The 20,127-nt window shown below is 36.5% G+C and overlaps 1 protein-coding gene across 3 annotated transcripts in view; it reads left to right on the top strand.

Annotated features, from left to right (window-relative positions):
• Nucleotides 1–20,127, top strand: part of ERC1 (ELKS/RAB6-interacting/CAST family member 1) — a 563,373-nt gene that overhangs the window by 287,210 nt on the left and 256,036 nt on the right. For all 3 annotated transcript variants that reach the window (XM_088025858.1, XM_088025859.1, XM_028121160.2), the window contains one exon: nucleotides 10,932–11,092. In XM_088025858.1, the coding sequence (XP_087881984.1) occupies nucleotides 10,932–11,092 (161 nt within the window). The remainder of the gene's footprint in view (nucleotides 1–10,931; nucleotides 11,093–20,127) is intronic.

Here is a 20,127-nt window from a genome sequence, read left to right as displayed (position 1 = left end):
ACTGGAGGCAGTTAAGTTGCATACTTGAATCCCAACTCTGGCCTGGGCTTTTTTTGTGTCTTGAAACATATGTTTTTGAAGATCATACTGTGACCTGGAGCACATTTTTAAATGATGGAGAATTTCTTCATTGTTTAGTGTGGTATATATCTCTTCATTTCTTCTACTCAGCTTTCATTACCTTCAACTCTCAGTGACTATACCTAAAACTGTATAACTGCTGTGCGGTAGGCATGTAATGGAACAGATATCCAAATGGAGATAGTTGGATGTGTTCTCTGGGGTTGTGGAAAAGTAACAGAGTATTTCAGTTTAACCTTGAAACTGTTTCCCTGGCTGGAGCCCAAGCACAAATGAGATAATTATTTGGAAATCCTGGCGTGTGGTACCATTTCTAGCCTTAAATACAAAAATGCTTTAAAACTTACTTGGTTGTATGTATAATCTGACGTAGGAATACCTTGAGGGTCTGGCACTAAAATGGATGGGAAAATGAAACAATCTAAGAAAATTACATTTTACTAACAAGCAGAATTCTGTAAGTAGAAGTATGGAATGAAAGTTAAAACATGTCTGTAAACATAACAGACTAGATGCTGGGAAAATAACTTCCACAGAAACAATTGAAGATGTTTGATAAAATATGTATCATACGTTGGAAAGAAAGTAAGGAAATCTCAGGAGGTGAATAGACAGGGAATTAAAATAGAAATACTTGATAAGCTGTTAAACTTGAACATCTTGGAAGAAAAAAGGTCCATGGCAGCCCAAAATGGAGAGTCTAATAGCCAACCAACTTCTCCACCCTTTTTATTTTTTATTTTTTTAAGTAGGCTCCATGCCCAGCATGGAGCTCAACACAGGGCCTGAAGTCATGACCTTGAGATCAAGCCCTGAGCTGAGATCAAGAGCTGGATACTTAAAACGACTGAACTGGGACACCTGGGTGGCTCAGTTGGTTAAGTTCCTACAGCTCAGGTCAGGATCCCAGGGTCCTGGGATTGAGCCCCACATTGGGCTGAGACATTGGATGTCCCTATGGGGAAAAATGAGATTGGTTCCCTACCTCACACCATACACAAAAAAGCAATTCCAGGTAGTTTAAAGACTAGATGTCAAACAATACTTAACACTCTTGGGTAACTTCTCAGTCAGGTATTGTATAGCAACCACAAAATAACACAAGTTGTGATGGTTAATTTTATGTGTCAACTTGCTTGGGCCACTGGGTACCCAGATATTTAGTCAAACTTTAATTTCAGGTGTTTTTGTGAGGGTGTTTTGGATGAAATTAACATTTAAATTGATACACTTGAGTAAATCAGATTGCCCTCTGTAATGTGAGTGGCCCTCATCCTGTACTATCCAATCAGTTGATTCCCCTCCCCTAAGAGTAAATCCTGCCTGGTTGTGTTTGAACTGGGATGTTGGCTTTTGCCTGCTTTTGGACCCTAATTGAAACACTGAGTCTTGAATCTTCAGTCTGCAAGTCTTTGGACCAGAACTTCACAGTTGCCTCTCTTGGGTCTCAAGCTTGCCCATTCAGTTTGCAAATCTTGGCACTTGTCAGATTCCATAATCACATGAGCCAGTTACTTATATATATAAATCTTCTAATATATGTTACACATTATATATTGTGTATAATTTATTATAAAATATACATTTTAATATATAATATATGTAATGTATTTTATATGTTAGTGTAATTGCTATATGATGTTATGTTATATTAATATAACTAATTATATTAATTTAACAATATTATTTATTTATTTATTGGTTAGGCTTCCCCAGAGAAACAAAACTAATAGGATATATATTGAATACAGTGTGTGTGTATATGTGTGTGTTTGCGTATGCATGCATATAGAGGCATGCCTTGGAGACATTGCCAGTTTAGTTCCAGACCACTACAATAAAGCGTATATGGCAATAAAGTGAGTCAAATGAATTTTTTGGTTTCCCAGTATATATATATAAAAGTTATGTTTACACTATATTGTAGTTTATTAGGTGTGCAATAGTATTGTCTAAAAAAACAATGTACATGCCTTAATTAAAAAATACTTTATTGCTGAAAATGCTAACTAGCATCCGCGCTTACAGCAAGTTGTAATATTTTTGCTGGTGAAGGTTCTTACTTCAGTGTTGATGGCTGTGACTGATCTGGGTGGTGGTTGCTGAAGGTGGCTGTAGCAATTTCTCTGTTTTTGTTTCTTTGGGAGTTTTTGTTTTGTTTTTTTTTTTTGACAAGCATTTAGGACCTTTAGTAAGAGGTGCTTGCCGTTTGTTGAGTTTTTTGAAAAAATCAAGTTGTAAATTTTTATTACAAATAAAAATGAGGCTTTTAAAAATCTCATCTTGACCAGATATGAAACAATTTGAAAACCGTTAAAGGTGTATTACAAAAAACCCGGCTTTATAAAAAACCTTTTTTGTCATTACTAAAAAGAGATGTCTTTAGGCAAAAATAATAAAAACCCTATGCTCCATAGATAATGCAGATCGTTCTAATTATTTGGTTAATGGGCAAAAAACAAGCACTTAAGATCTTCAGCTCCAGTCTTTTGTTAATTTCTTATTCCTGGAATATCATACTCATTTCTTCTTATTGGATGACTAAACCAGATGATGGTAGAGAATTGGTAAACCAGTATTTACTCAGCCCTGCCCTAGTCAGAAGTTGGGGGGTTGGGGCAGATGAATTCTTTGCTGGTGGATCAGCTGCTCTTGTCTCTGTGCCACTTTGTTGTTTGGGGTTTTCCAGACACGTGTGTCAGTAATTGAACTTGTGGAAGTACCTCGGTTGAGGTGGCTGCTTACCTTGGGTCCCATCTCCTTTGATTTTCCTAAACTTCTTTATTGCTGTCTTCTCTGTGCGGTCTCTGGTAAGGAGGCCCCTGCAGAATTGTTGTCTGTGACCCTGATACATATTCTGTCTCACTGGTCTACCTTGTCCTCCTGAATTCTGGTAGTCAGCACCTTCCAGCACTTCTCCCTGCCCAAGCGGGTTGGAAGACTATGGTTGATGCTCCCAGGGTCTCCACATGTAGTAAGATGGGAATTGTTGCCTGCAGTAGGTCCGGAGCTGTTGGGTCTGGCCTTGGAAACAGTGCCTAATCCCTCATTCGTTTCCTCACTCTCACTATTTTGCAGTTCTGCTAGTAATGGCATGGAGGACCCATGTGCCATTGATAGTGCCTACCATGGTTATGGTCTGCTGCATATTTACTGCCTTGTACTGGAGCTCCACCAGCACCTATACCATTTGCTACCTCCTCACCCTTTCCCCTTCCAACAACATCATACTCCACAGTCCCTCCATCTCCCACACTGTGAAGGTACTTCTTGGAGTTATTCCTCTTTTTGACACGTGTACAAATACATCTTCCTTGGTGTATTACTGCTGAAATACAGATATGAAACCATATCTGTATCTCACACTGAACCATTCTGCTGTTCCCCAAATCTTCTTATACTTGCTGGCAAGCACCCTAATGTGAGGCCACCACCCCCAAATGTGGGGTCAGGCTTGGTGTCAGCAGTGCTAGGACAGGGGCTGGGGTTGGGTGACTGGAAGGTCTCCACTTCACTGCTCATGGTTGCAGTGACAGTGATGGGGCTGGTTTAGGCAGCTGCAGCTCCTCTTGGGGTGTGATGATAACTAGACCAGAGTTGGTGGGGATGCTCAGGGCTTTTTGAGGTCTGCTCTCCATGCCCACTACCTGTTGGAATTTCTTCAAATACCAGAACAATGGGGGCGCCTGGGTGGCTCATTCAGTTAAGCATCTGCCTTCGGCTCAGGTCATGATCCCAGGGTCCTGGGGTCTAGCCCTATGTTGGGCTCCTGGCTCAGTGGGGAATCTTCTTCACTCTTTCTCTGTCCCCCATCCCCCACTCATGCTTGCTCTCTCTCTCTCTCTCTCAAATGAATAAATAAAATCTTAAAAAAAAAAGAAAAAAATGAAGTTTGCCACATCAACTGTTTCTTTCACAATTTCTCTGTAGCATGTGATGCTGTTTGATAGCATTGTATCCACAGTAGAACTTCTTTCGGAGTTGGAGTCAATCTTCTCAAATCTGTTACTGCTTTATCCAATAAGTTTACATAATATTCTAAATCCTTTGTTGTCATTTCAGCTGTCTTCACGGCATCTTCAGGAGGAGTAGATTCCATCTCAAGAAACCATTTTCTTTTTTTTAATTTAATTTTATTATGTTATGTTAGTCACTATACAGTACATCATTAGTTTTTGACATAGTGTTCCATGATTAATTGTTTTCGTATAACACCCAGTGCTCCATGCAATACATGCCCTCCTTAGAACCAACTTCTTCCAAACTCCTGTTCAGGTCGATATTTTTACCTCTTCCCATGAATCACAAATGTTCTTACTGGCATCTAGAATGGTGAATTTTTTCCAGAAGGTTTTTAGTTTACTTGGCCCAGATCTATCAGAGGAATCCCTGTCTCTGGCAGCTGTAGCCTTTCTTAAATGTGTTTCTTAAATAATAAGACTTAAAATCTGAAATGACTTCTTCTTGCTCCATGGGCTACAGAATGAATGTTGTGTTAGGCATGAAAACAATAATCTTACTGTACATCTCCATCAGAGCTCTTCCAGTGAACAGGTGAATTGTCAGTGAACAATCATATTTCGAAAGTAATCTTTTTTTTCTGAGCAGTAGGTCTCAACAGTGGACTTAAAATATTTAATAGACTATGTTGTAAATAGATGTGCTGTTATCTAGGCTTTGTTGTTACATTTATAGAGCACAGGTAAAGTAGACTTAGCATGATTCTAAAGGACCTTAGGATTTTCAGGATGGTAAATGAGCATTGGCTTCAACTTACAGTCATTAGCTGTGTTAGCCCCTAACAAGAGAATCCACGTATATTTTGAAGACAAGCATTGTCCTCTCCTCTCTCGCTATGAAAGTCTTAAGATGTCTTCTTCCAGTAGAAAGCTATTTCATCTACATTGAAAATCTCTTGTTTAGTGTGGCCACCTTCATTAATGATCTTAGCTAGATCTTCTGGATAACTTGTTGCAGTTTCTGCATCAGCACTTGCTGCTTCATCTTGTACTTTTATGTTACGGAGATGACTTCTTCCCTTAAACTTCATGAACCAACCTCTGCTAAGCTTCAGACTTTTCTTCTGCAGCTTCCTCACCTCTCCTTGCCTTCACAGAATTGAAGAGAGTTTGGCCTTGCTCTGGATTAGGCCTTGCCTTGAGGAATGTTGTGGCTGGTTTGGTCATTCCATAGAATGGAGGGTTAGTAAAACGTTCTCCATATGAGTAATAAGGTTGTTTAGCTTTCTTATCGTTTGTGTGTTCACTGGAATAGCACTTTTAATTTCCTTCAAGAACTTTTCCTTTGCATTCACAGTTTGGCTGTTTGGTACAGCCTCTGTCAACTTTGTACCTGTCTTCCTCACTAAGTTTAATCATTTCTAGCTTTTGATTTAAAGTGAGAGATATACGACTCTCTTTCACTTGAACATTTAGATACCATTGTAGCATTATTAATTGACCTAATTTCAGGACTGTTGTATCTCAGGGAATAGAACGGCCCAAGGAGAGAGAGAGTGACAGGGGAACAGCCAGTTGGTGGAGCAGAGCACATACTACATTTGGCAAATAAGTTTGCTATCTTATATGGGTGCAGTTTATGGTGCCCCCAAAAGAATTAGAGTAGTAAAATCAAAAATCACTAGTCATATATCACTAGAACAAATACAATAAAAATGAAAAAGTTTGCAATATTGGGAGAATTAACAATGTCACAGACATGAAGTGAGCAAATGCTATTGGAAATAGGGCAACAGATAGACTTGCTTGACATGGGTCAAACATCATGTTCACAGATCAAAAGTCTTTAATATTGTTAAGATGACAGTATCCCCAAAGTGATCCACAGGTTCAGTGTAATCCATATAAAGACCCTAGCTGTCTTTTTTTTGTAGGAATTGACAAGCTGATCCTAAAATTGATATGAAAATGAGAGGGGAGCCAGAATAAGAAAAGTTATCTTGAAAGAAAATAATAAAGTTGAAAATCTCATACTTCTTGACTTCAAAACTTACTACAAAACTTCAGGGTAGTGTTGGCATAAGGATAGAAAAAGAGATCAATGGAAAAGAACTGAGAGTTGAGAAATAAACAAATTTGAGTCACGTGCCCAATACAAGTGTCCCACATTTTGGATTCAGTGGATTATTTTTTAATGGTGCTATTTACATGGCTCCTCTTATCTTCATGCTTCCTATAAAATGACAGTTATATCTAAAGTCATAAGTTTTGCCATTTATTTAAATTTTCTTCAATTTCTTTCAATAATCTTATAATTTCCAGTATATATGTTATGCATTTTTAAGTTAAATTTATACCTAGCTATTTCCTTCTTTTTGGTGCTATTTTAAATGGAATTGTTTTTAATTTCATTTCAGAACGTTCATTGCTCGTGTATGGACAGACAATTGATTTCTGTATATTGATCTTGTATTCTGCAACCTTTGTATACTTGTTGATTATAATTTATTTTAGTGGATTCTTGGTGTTTTTCACTATATAAGGTCATGTCATTTTCAACTAGAGAAAACTTTGTCTTCCTTTTCAGTGTGGGTGCCTTTTAATTATCTGTGTATCCTAATTTTCCTGGCTATCACTTCTAGTACAGTATTAAATAGATACGGTGAGAAAGGACATTCTAGTCTTGTTCTTGGTGCTGTTCCTAGAGGAAAAGCATTCCGTCTTTAATCATTGAAGTTTATATTAGCTGTGAGTTTTTCATAAGTGCCCTTTATCAGGTTGAGATAGTTTTTCTTTTTCCCTATTTTCTTGACTGTTTCTATCATGAAAGGTTGTTGGAAATTGTTAAATGCTTTTCTGCATCTACTTAGATGATCATGTGGGGTTTTTTGGCCTATATTCTACTGATATGGTTTATTACATTTATTTTTATGTGTTAAACCAACCTTGAATTCTTAGGATAAATCTCAATTTTTTTATCTTCCTGGGTTTGACTTTTTGGTATTTTTTTTTTTGCCTCTGTATTCAGAAGGAATATTCTTGTGTAATTTCCTTTGTTTTTCTTGCTTGTGATATATTTTTCTGGTTTTGTTATCAGGGTTTCTGTGTCATGATCCCTGTTTGCCATGATTCGCATTTCTCTTGCTTTCTGGAAAAAGTTGTGCAACGTTCATCTTTCATACATTTCTTCCCCCAAATCTGGAATCAGCTGTGTTTTTAAGGAGCTCTTTCAGTTTGGTGGGAAACTATAATCTGGGTGTTGTGGTGCTTAAAGTTGTTGGCCCTCATTGCTTTTAACTCCTAAAATGGTAAGTATGTAGGGTATGTTTTCCTTTTGGTTCTGGAATATATATATAAGGGTAGGCCCCCTTTTTTTATATACATGAAAAAACATAATGTTGGATGAAATAAGAAAGTCAGAAGATTCCATTTATACAATGTTCATAAACTGAACCATTTTGGAATAAATATATCAAAGGCAAAAACAAAGAAATGGAAGGGATTAAGTAACAAATTTAAAATGGTGATGACCTATCATGGGGGACTTTGGGCATACAGTTGGATAATTTCACTTATAAAGCTCTGGATAGTGACTTTATAGATGTGTGTATTGTTCTTGGTTCTGGAATATATGTGTATTCCTTTTTAATATATCTGTATTTCACATTGCTTATTTATGAAATTTAAGGGTGTTTATGTACAATATGAAGCATTGTGAAATTATCTTTCCTATAATTTGTAAGTAGTCTTTAAATAATTTGTGATCTTGGGGCGCCTGGGTGGCTTGGTTGAGTATCCGGCTCTTGGTTTTGGCTCAGGCCATGATCTCAGGGTCGTGAGATCAAGCCCTGCATCGGGCTCCATGCTCTGCTCCCTCTGCGTCTCCCCTCTTTGTGCATGCTCTCTCTCTCTTCCCCTCCCTCTAAAAATAAATAAATAAATGTTTAAAAAAATAAATAATTTCTGATCTTTTGCCAAGTAGACCAAAAGTGCCTTCTTACTGTGGCTATTAAAGTTCTTCTTACTATTTATACTGCTGAGTTAGTTGAATACCCGTATTGATAAAAATGAATTTTGACCATTACACTGTATTTATTCAGTTGCATCTATATTGTAGATCTAAATGTAAAGTAAGTTAGAGAAAGACAAATACTGTATGATCTTATATGTGGAATCTAAAACAAAACAAAATAAATACAAACTCATAGAAAAAGCGATCAGTCTTGTTACCAGAGGTAGGGAGTAGGTCAAATAGGACTTGGAGAAAGGTGGTCAAAAAGTACAAACTTCCTATAAGATAAGTAGTAGGGATATAATGTGCACAGCATGATGACTGTAACTAACAGTGCTCTGTGATATATAGGAATGTTATTAAGAGAGCAAATCCTAAGATTTGCCATGAAAAGGAGGCAGTTGGTTTTTTCTTCATTCTTTTTATTGTATTTGTATGAGAGAATGGATGTTAGCTGACCCTATCATGGTAATCATTTCACAATATATGTAAATCTAACCATTATGCTGTACACTTTAAAATTACACAGTGATGTATGTCAGTTATTTCTCAGTAAAACTGGAAAAAAAATTTTTTTAAATTCTTTTTATCAAAAGTGCCTTCAGTAAATTTTGCTATTTTCACACAGTGGAATTCCATACAGTTAAGAGAATTACAGAACTGTAATTATACCCAGTAACATGGATGGATCTCACAGACATAACACTGAGTGAAGAAAATCTGTACTTAGGGGGCACCTGGGTGGCTCAGTCGTTAAGCGTCTGCCTTCGGCTCAGGTCATGATTCCAGGGTCCTGGGATCGAGCCCCGCATCGGGCTCCCTGCTCAGCGGGAAGCCTGCTTCTCCCTCTCCCACTCCCCCTGCTTGTGTTCCCTCTCTCGCTGTGTCTCTCTCTGTCAAATAAATAAAATCTTAAAAAAAAAAGAAGAAAATCTTTACTTAAAATTAAATACTATGTAATTCCATTTGTAGAAAGTTAAGTAGGCAAAACTAACCTAAAATGCTGGAATAATGGTTACTCTTCATCTGGGAAGAGGTTTTCAGATGTGTTTCTGGGGGACTGTTAATGTTTTGTTCATTGGTCTGTGTTCTCTTTACACAGGTGTGTCCAACTTAGAGAAAATTCTTCAGGTTGCACATTTAACATTTGTGTTTTTTTTCTCTACGTTGTATTTCTGTAAACATTTACCAAAAATTTTAGATGCATAAGGGTATATATAAAGTGAGCTTCCTTTTTTTAATATAGAAAAGAGGAATAAGTTGTTTATACAAGCTTGCTTATGTATATGTAATATATCTAAGTTATATAAGAAACTGATACCATACCTTGCTTGGGGTAGTGAAAGACAGGTTGGGAGGGAGATTTTTTTATTTGTTTAAGATAAGTTCATCAAAGATGGAAATATCCCACACTTTATTAGAGCTTCTGTAAATGGTGCTGTCCATTGATTTTGTGTTATAAGAACATAACTCGGTATGTTCTATAACTCATTTCAGTTCAGTTTAAATAAGATTTTACATGAATTAAACTTATTAAAATGGAGTCGTCCTTATTTGCAGTTTTCAAAGGGTAGATAGTGATACATGTTAACATAAAGCTTGTAAATATGTGGATACATATCCAAGAAGAGCTGCATAATAATATATATTCTCACAGCAGTGTTCTCACAGCTATTAGCTGAGAACATTAACTTGATCACTTCTGAAAAGATACACAAAGTAAGATGATTCAGGTGCCAAAACACTAAATGTATCTGTTTATTATCAGTGTTTAGCAGCTGTTACCAATCAACATGGAAACTTTGGTTAGGTCTGAGTCGCTAACATCCTGGGGTCTGTTAACAACTCTGATTTGTTATATTGCAGTTTTGTCTCTAAACTGTTCTCAGTTTTAGTATCACAGAAATTGGTTTTATGTAGAAGTCAATGAATGGCAATTCCCCCACCTCTTCCTCTGAAAAGGCTTGTCATCAAAATTATTTCTTGGCAAGCAGCAGCCAGTATAAACTCTTGTGATTGGTGCAGTTGGCTGGTTGATTACCTGATTCAGATTGGTTTTGGTATTAACACATTTTTGCCAACATATATCTTGCTTCGGAATTAAAATGAACATGTTTATTTAAGTAATTCTGATTTGGACACCACCCAGAGTGAGTGGAAATGACTGATGAAGTACATACTGTGTTTTCTTAGTTCCTTGTGTTGTAGAGTTTTGTCTTCTTTCCCTCAGGACTTTTTTCAAGTCTTTTTTTAAAGCATTCTCTCTCCTCTCTATGTGGTCATGTGTTTTTCTTTTTTCTTCCTGCCTTCCTTGAGAAAACTCTACTTTAGAGCAAGAAGCTGTCTGATTGAATTCTAGCTGTTTTCTCCAAAAGAAATTATTTTTAGCGGTGTAAACAGAAAAATCTTTGGATGAATAAAAATGACTTACTTTGTTTATACTGAGTGTTGTTAGTCAAGTTTATGTCTTTTATTTCCTAAAATCCTTCAAGAGAAATTTACTATGATTTTGTTCCTTATATTTTTATCTGTGTTATATTGTGATTTCCATGGACATTTGTGGGCCATTTCCAAATAAATTCTCTAAAAGGGACTGACTATGGCAAAGTGTGACTTATTGAACTGATGCAGTTATGTTTATCAAAAAGAAAATGAAGTTCTTTTTGAGGTAACTTGAGAAGAATTATAGTGGAGGGAAGACCAGAGATTTATTTATTTGGTATATTGTCTTGATATATTTGTTTGAATCAGCAAGAGTACAGGGTTTTTGCTATATGCGTGTGTTTTTAATCTTGTGGACCCAGGAATTGCCCGTTGCTTAGCTCCTCTGTCTTTAATTGATCAAAATGCTCAGTTTTTCTTTTCCATACTTATCATAGGTGGAGGAATTACTGATGGCCATGGAGAAAGTGAAGCAGGAACTGGAGTCCATGAAAGCAAAGCTGTCCTCTACTCAACAGTCTCTGGCAGAAAAGGAAACTCATTTGACCAATCTTCGTGCAGAAAGAAGGAAACACTTAGAGGAAGTTCTGGAGATGAAGTAAGTGTTTATAATCTTATTTTTCAGTAGAAAACCTTTTTCTCATTGCTTTTATCATCTGGCCCAATTTATTACCGCTAACACATTTAACTTCATTTTAATGCAAACTTGTATTTCTCTAGAACAAATTTGGAACAAATTCTGGTCAAATAGAATTATTTTTGCCTCTTCATTGAATTTTAAAGTCCGAGAGAGAGAGAGAATGTGTGTGTGTGTGTGTGTGTGTGTGTGTGTGTGTGTGTGTATGTATGTGTATATAACCTTATCCAGTTGCATCTCTGAAATTTCTGAAATCTTATGGAAAGTTTAGCCATGTTGCTGAGCTTACTGAGGAACATGGCTGTTGGTCTTGAGGTCCTATGATAGCCAGGTACTTTTTTAAAAACATTTTTTTTATTATAAACACTTCCAAAGATATGCAAAAGTAGAGAAAATAGTATAATGAGCCCGTATATACATAGCCCCCATATTTAACCATTAATGTTTTGCTACACTTTCCAGTCAGTTTTTACAAAATTGTCAATTTTAGTAGAACCTTGCCGTACATCATTTTCCTACTAGTCCCACGTCTTGTGACTTCCTGAGATAATTTGTTGTAAGACATGTCATGTCTGCTAGTCCATAATAGATGCTTCTTTTTCTTCATTGTGGCACTATGCCCAACCCTCACCCCTTCATAATTGCCCTGCTTCTAGGTTTTATGAAGACAGATTTATCCTGGGATAGCTTAGCGACCTTCTTTACCTCAGCAGTTGTCTGTATTTTTGTTGTCTTTTCTTCTGTTTCAGAAAAGATACTCTCTCCATCATAAGGCTAGCTTCTGATCTCTATCGCAGATTTTAAGCACACTTCCCCTCCTCTGCAGTCTTCATCTGTTAGTTTTCTCTCACATCATCTGTGCTCACTTTCTATTAGTTTCTTCTTCTCTGCATAAATACTGAGTCTCCCTGACCTAAAATAAACAGACTTCTCAGCTCAGCAAGTACTTTAGGCTAACATCACCTCTTCTTTTTTTTTTTTTAAGTTTTGTGTTTTCTTTTTAAAAGATTTTATTTATTTATTTTTATTGTTATTGTTATGTTAATCACCATACATTACATCATTAGTTTTTGATATAGTGTTCCATGATTCATTGTTTGTGCATAACACCCAGTGCTCCACACAGAATGTGCCCTCTTTAATACCCATCACCAGGCTAACCCATCTCCCCACCCCTCTCCCCTCTAGAACCCTCAGTTTGTTTTTCAGAGTCCATCATCTCTCATGGTTCATCTCCCCCTCAGATTTACCCCCTTCATTTTTCCCCTCCTGTTATCTTCTTCTTCTTTTTTTTTCTTAACATATATTGCATTATTTGTTTCAGAAGCACAGATCTGTGATCCAACAGTCTTGCACAATTCACAGCGCTCACCATAGCACATACCCTCCCCAGTGTCTAACTCCCAGCCACCGCATCCCTCCCACCCCACCCCTACTCCAGCAACCCTCAGTTTGTTTCCTGAGATTAAGAATCCCTCATATCAGTGAGGTCATATGATACATGTCTTTCTCTGATTGACTTATTTCACTTGGCATAACACCCTCCAGTTCCATCCACGTCGTTGCAAATGGCAAGATGTCATTCCTTTTGATGGCTGCATAGTATTCCGTTGTGTATATATACCACATCTTCTTTATCCATTCATCTGTCGATGGACATCTTGGCTCTTTCCACAGTTTGGCTATTGTGGACATTGCTGCTATAAACATTGCGGTGCACGTACCCCTTTGGGTCCCTACATTTGTATCTTTGGGGTAAATACTCAGTAGTGCAATTGCTGGATCGTATGGTAGCTCTATTTTCAACTTTTTGGGGAGCCTCCATACTGTTTTCCAGAGGGGTTGCACCAGCTTGCATTCCCACCAACAGTGTAGGAGGGTTCCCCTTTCTCCGCATCCCCGCCAACATCTGTTGTTTCCTGACTTGTTAATTTTAGCCATTCTGATTGGTGTGAGGTGATATCTCATTGAGGTTTTGATTTGGATTTCCCTGATGCCGAGTGAACATCACCTCTTCTTTTCTGCTGCTTTGAACTGTCAATAAATGTTAAATACCCAAATTACAGACCAGAAGAGGATCTTGCCATGATACCTTGGTGTGGGTTTTCATGGCACATACAATATCCTGACAGCAACCTAAGAGTTGAGGAAGCAGTTGTTGGGGTGTCACCTGCATATATGTATAGGTTATTAGGCCACAGTGCAAAGTTAAAAGATTCTAATCTTTTATGAAAGCATTACAGATGATCTACCCTTGGAAGTGATGAGTACTTGAAGCCAGAAATAAATTTGTACACCTGGAGAATAGGGAGAGGTTAGTGTTCTGACTATCATCAAGAGGATAAAGTTTGTTAATATGCTGCTTCGGGACCAGTTAGTGTAAAACAAGTTTTTTGTCACTGGTAGTTGAAATTTAAAGCTTGATATTTTGGAGATGGAATAGTAGAGGTATCTTTTGAATAATAAAGCGTAAAATTATTTGAATGAAAGAGGTCTGGGAACCATTCCTAAAACATGGTAGGGGGTAGAGTTGAGAAGCAAATTAAATCAGAGCCCAAAGGATTTAAGAAAATGGAAGAAGGATGGATATAATGTTGTGGAAAACAAAGTATCTCATGTGATGTTCTGAAGCAGAAACAGGCCTCACTAAAGTAACAGTAGAAAAGTTTTGTTTTGTTTGCTCCATGCACCAGTTTCTTGATTTTTACCTGTCAGATCTTTCCTACTAAGTACAGATACCTGCTTATAGCAAAATAGCTGTGTATTTGTGTGGGAATTTTCTTTTATCATCAGGACTTTGAAAATATATGGAAGAAGTTTTAAAGGAATGCTTCACTTCAAGCCATGAAAAGGGAGTTGTGTGTAATTTTTTTTTTTCCTTTTTCGGTACCACAGTGCTACACTCTATTGTGGACTTCCCTTTCCAAACTGGTCAGAGATTACATTTCTGAAAACTACTATGATGAGCAAAACTATTTTTGGTAACATCAAGCACTCACACAATAAGGCATGGAATAAATGAATAAAGTATGTAGAGAAATTTTTAAGTAGTATAGAAATTTAGTAAAACAAACATTAAATGAAAGTTCTGGAAATAAAGTTCTAAAACCTGGCTCTGATAGATGACCTGTCTCTTAAATCACCTTCTTCAGTCGCTCAGAATATATTCTGAGGCACCATGATGTTCTTAGATTTTTCACGAGTTTGTATCGTGCGGATTTACCAACATAAAGTTCTTGTTGTTGTTGTTGTTGTTGTTTTGGTCTATTTTTTTTTTATTATGTTCAGTTAGCCAACATATAGTACATCATTTGTTTTTGATATGGTGTTCCCAGCGTAACATTTTAAAAGTAGTCCTTGCTTTAATTTCCACTTAAATTTCCCCTTGTTGCTGTCTTTCAGTTTCATATCTTAGTAAAATGGTCATTTAATACCTTCCTTTTAATAAGTTATCTCAGCACTTTAGACATAATCCTCTATCCAGATATTCTGTTGAGAGTGTGGTGGTTCTTTAACTGGCCCGCTCTGTTTGCACTGCCCTGTAGGTCAACCGGCATTGTGCTGCCAAGTCTGTGAAGCAACAGGTATTCTGTTGTTTCCTCTTAGAATAGTGAATTGAATTCCGTATTTTTTTTAAATGAGGATTTCCAGTATATGGCATACAAATAAAAAGTAATGATTCATAAAACCTCAGTTGAAGACTATAACCTAAGCGTAAATACATACAAAACACTATGAATGACATATTGTGGGTTCTAATACAGTGAGCTTTCAATTCCTTTTCACTGTGAAGCTGAGCAAGAGAATAGCCTTTCTTCTGCTATATTCTGGACTCCTCTCCATATGGTTGAGCAAGTTCTGCTAATCATCTGTCCTCAGTTGGGAGTGTCTCAGTTTCTACAATTTTGCTCAGAATTTACTTCATTCTTTTGTTAATTTGTAAGGAGTTTACTCCCTCCACCTAATTCTACATGATATCTGCCTCTAATTACTTACGGCAACTAGTAAGAACATACTTCCTAGTATAAAAGAGCCTGAATCTGAACTTACCAGATCTATGACTTAAGTAAGTTCTTTAACCTTTCTCTGCCTCAGTCTGCTCATTTTTAGAATAGCAATAATAATTGTTCTGGCTTCATAGAATTTTCATGAAATTGTTTCATTGTTTCATGGCAGGACCCACCATATTTTAAATGTTTACATTGTTTAATTATGGATAATTGAATAAGTAAAAGGAGTTGTTCATTATAACCCCAGAACTGGAAATGTAGAAGAAACATGAGAGGAATGCAGTGTGCAAGAAAGAGACTGAAACATGTATATGTGTGACTCAGAATCTAGAATAAGAAAAGTCTCTTCTGAGGAAAAGGCAGAGCTGACCTATAGATCTAAAAAACATAGAAATTTTTTAGCAAAGCACCAGAATAGTGTAGTTTTCTGCAGTAATCCTGACCATGTCAGACCAAAAGGAATGACCTAATCATTCTTCTCCAACCCTAGCATTTATGATTGTAATTTCTGAGCATCTGTTACAAACAAATGGTGGCCCTGAGTTTGAAGACATGTGAAACTGTTCACTTGGTAGCATGCTAGTGAGTCAGTAGAAACATTTGAATTGGTTAGCCAGCCTTGACGGAACATTTTTATTGGCAGATCCCATGTTGGTTCTTCTTTTCCTTATGCTGTGGTTTTGTTAGCCATTATTTTTTTATTCCACTTTTATGTTAGTCTCTTTCCCTAAGAAAGAAAAGATTGAATTGGAGAAGGGGACAAAATAATAAAATAACAATTGTAGTAATCATAATAAATTTTAAGTATCAGTTCAGGTCATGAGTTTGAGTAGTATGGTTTCTAGATGAACTGGTTCATTCTCCAGTGCCTTGCATTCACACTCCTACTGCCGTCTCACCCTATGTTGGCACTATGAAAAAAAGACTCATTTTCCGTGTTTAATAAAAATTTTTATGAAACTATGAATTTGACTACCCTGAGAACAGGTTTGTTTGGGGAGGGGGTAGAAGAGCTCTTTTATTTCTTTGAGATTCCAGAGCTGTTTGATAAGTAGTTTTCCATTAGTAAAGTTGGCAGAGAAATTCAAACCTCTGTGGGCTAAATTATATACTCTTGAGATGCCTTTTGGCTAAAGAAAGTTCTAACTTCCCACAACAGAAAGTAAGTTTTCATATGTACCTAAGAAGAGTCTAATAATATAATCTGAATTCTGACATTTAAAGAATCTTTTAAGGGAGAAAAATAGATTTAAGAAAGCTTTTGAAAATGGTTACTTGAAAAAGTTCAGGCTATTTGGGGATAGTATAGGTTAGGTGTCAATCTATTACTCTTTGAATAAAATGAGTCTGTATTTTTTTTAAGATTTATTTATTTGAGAGAGAGAAAACACGAGAGAGAGCAAGCACAATTGGGGGGAGGGGCAAAGGGAGAGGGAGAAGTAGGCTCTTGGCTGAGCAGGGAGCCCAATGCTGGGATGGATCTCAGGGTCCTGGGATTACAACCTGAGACGAAGGCAGATGGTGAACTGACCGAGCCACCCACATGCCTGAGAGTTTGTATTTTAAATTATTTTATCTTCTGATATCCTGTTTCATTTTCAAATTTATTGTAAAGTTGCTGGCATTAAAAGAAATCCCAATTGGGGGATTTATGACAATCTTCCAAATTAACCACAAAGTTGAAAAGTTATGCAAATGTATCATAGGAACAGTTATACCCTAGTAACAAATTGAAGTGTTTTCTAAGTTACATAAGAACATGTATACTTTTTGCAAAGCCACATTTATTTATACCTCCATCAAATGCCTTTATTGGAGGCAGTGGACATATGGTAAAGGACTTGTGAAGTTGGAAGCATTTTTCACATTGACTTGAAATACTGAAATTTAAATATTCTGTAAGAAATCACATAAATTAATATAAAAATTTCCTGTACTTGAAAAAGAAAAAGTATGCTGTATAGTGTAACTATAAACAAGTAACAGTGCTGGGACTGGTCCTTGTTAAAATGATAAAGCAGAGTTTGTGTCTATAATCAACTATCCCTTGGAACTTTGGGTCTTCCTCTCTAGTCTTGATTAACTCCTTAATTCTACCCCCTTTTTTCTACCCTTATCTCCAGCTCACTTATGTATCCACCTTACAGGATGTATAATCTTAACTGTTCCTAGCATCTTTCCTCATTAGACTGATAGTTTACTTGAGGCTCCAAGTTATTATAGAACAGTGGAAGAAATGGCTTAGTTAAATATAGTAATTGTTAGAATTTTCTACCTCTTTCTGCTCCTGAACTTTGACCACGATGCTCAGCTTTTCACAAGATAAGGCATGTGTATGATAAATGTTTTTTTCAAATCTTTTTATTTTCTTGTGACCTGAATTGGAATCAATTACAAATAACCCCAAATATCCCATGCCTTTCTCCTCCCTTAAAACCTTAATCCACTTTTTAGGTATTTAAAGCCACATCTTCTTCCAAATAGAAGAAACCATATTCTTCAAAAAATCATGCTTCTTAATCATCTTAATAATCTTTCATGTAAAGAGCCTCAAATGGCTGGAATAATCTCTAAAGTAGCAAGTAAAGCATTGAGCTTTTCAGATAAGGGCCCCCAGAGTACCTTTCTTTTTCAGCATTTACAGTGCTTTCTCTGCCCCATTAATATATATGGTTTGTGTGCAAGGATGAAGTTAAGAATATAGGTCAGGGCGCCTGGGTGGCTCAGTTGGTTAAGTGACTGCCTTCAGCTCAGGTCATGATCCTGGAATCCCGGGATCAAGTGCCGCATCGGGCTCCCTGCTCAGCAGGGAGTCTGCTTTTCCCTCTGACCCTCTTCCCTCTCGTGCTCTCTATCTCTCATTCTCTCTCTCTAAAATAAATAAATAAAAATCTTAAAAAAATTAAAAAAGAATATAGGTCATCTTCTTTCTCCCAAAGGAGAAAGGAGTAAGATTATTTTCCTACTTCTTTTCATTTTCTCCTCTACTGGAGGTGTGGGGTCAATTCTGGTCCCTTCTGTTAAATATAATGCATCAGTTAAAGGACTAACTGTTGCAGGTAGGTAAGCCTTAACCTAATTGCAATACCCATTTTGAGAAAATCTGTTAAACAATATACCAGTATGAGGGTGTTTTTTCAGGACCTTTCTTTACAGTACCTTCAGAAGGTGCCTTTTAGGTAATTACTCATTCTGTAAATGGGTAAAACTTCCATCGAGCTTTGGATGTAGATGGTAGTAATCCATCCATTTAATCATAAGATTTTCCTATCAGAAGATCCATGTATGAGTATTATAAGCATCAAAGATGCTCCCTGCAGCAAAGAATGTGTTTACATTTAAGCCAGTTTGCTTACATATAAAATAAGTATAATAATATTTAGACCCACCTCATGATATTGTTGTGAGGATCAAATGAGGTAAAGTAATGGAAACACTTTGAAATTAGTGAAGCTGAATATTTGCAAAGCAAGATATTCAGAATTGAAGATCCAGTCTGCACTTAACTTCTTAGGTTTGCAGTTTTCTTATTCTGAAATGAAAGGGTTTCTTAAGTCTCTAAGATCCCTATCATTTAAAATAGTTCTTTAAGTGACCTTCTGAGGTCCCTTGATTCTATAGTTGTAAATGCTCTGAGTAAACCTGGGAAGTAACATATATAAACAGTATACTGAAAAGAAGTTGGGGGTCAGATGTTCATGAATTCTTAACTGAGGACTAGGCTGCACATTCATTGGATGAGAGTACCCAGGGTTTACCAGAGATTAAGCACTACAGGGATGAAAGTGGAATTGTGATACTAAAGGTAGAGCAGTGCTGAGGAATTTGGAGTTCCAGTCCAGTCCAGAGTGGCAAAATGCTTGTTAAAACTTCTGGCATCTTGCTGAAGTAACAGAAAGCTAGGTTTTAAGAATAGGGATCATGAACTATAATAAAGCCTACTGTAGACCCAGACCAACAAAACTTAAAGTTCCAAGAAAGTCTGCAAGGAAGGTTGAATTTGGAAGATGAGTCTTACCAAGATAGAGAGGTCTGGGAAATACCCTGAGCTTTCAGATTAGCCTAACAAAGGATAAATTCAAGCTTACAGAAGTACAAGGAGGTCAACTATTAACTAAATTACATACTAGAATAAAAAGTATTGCTCCTCAAAAGAACATAACAGAATCCAGACTCTTTGCAGTGTATCAACTACAGTATCCTGTATTGGGTTTTAAAATTTGCCAGACGTGCCAAGAAACAGTAACATATGACCCATAATGAGGAAAAACATGCAGTAGAAATCAACTCCAAGAAGTCCTATATATCATATTTAACAGATAAACACTTTAAAGTCACTCTTATAAATATGCTTCAGGGACTTAAAGGAAAATGCCATATTGATGATATAGGAAATCTTAGCCAACTAAGGAAAACTATTAAGAAATAGAAATTTGGAAACTGAGATTTAATGAAAAGTTCACTGAATGGTCTTAATAACAGATTAGAGCTGTCAAAAGAAAGAGTCCATAAATTTTAAAAGAGATCAATAGACACCCAATTTGAAGAACAGGGAGACTGAGGGGTATTACAAAGTGAATGGAGCCTTAGTGATATGTTGGATAATAGCAAATAGACTAACATACAGGTAACTGAACCATAAAAAGATTAAAAGAGTAAGAAAGGGGCAGTAAAATAAATTTTTTTTAAATAATGGCTGAAATATTTCTCTAATTTGATTCCAAATACATAGATTTAAGGAGGTCTATAGGAAATCTGTGTATCTCCTTTTCAGTTTTTTTGTAAACCTAAAATTGCTCTAAAAAAAAAAATCTTAAAAAAAAAAAAAAAACAACACACATGTATTTACAGATCCCAGAAACTTAGTGAAATCTAGCAGGATAAATACAAAGAAAACCACATGGGTTGACATTGTAATTCAATTGCTGGAAACAAAACATAGGGAGAAAAACAAAAGCAGCAAGGGAAAAAAAGACACACTACATA

This window comes from Eumetopias jubatus, unplaced genomic scaffold (assembly GCF_037043125.1).
Source record: "Eumetopias jubatus isolate StellerSeaLion01/CBP00866 unplaced genomic scaffold, mEumJub1_p1.0 scaffold_8, whole genome shotgun sequence".
NCBI lineage: Eukaryota > Metazoa > Chordata > Mammalia > Carnivora > Otariidae > Eumetopias > Eumetopias jubatus.
This window is presented reverse-complemented; position numbering and strand designations above follow the sequence as displayed.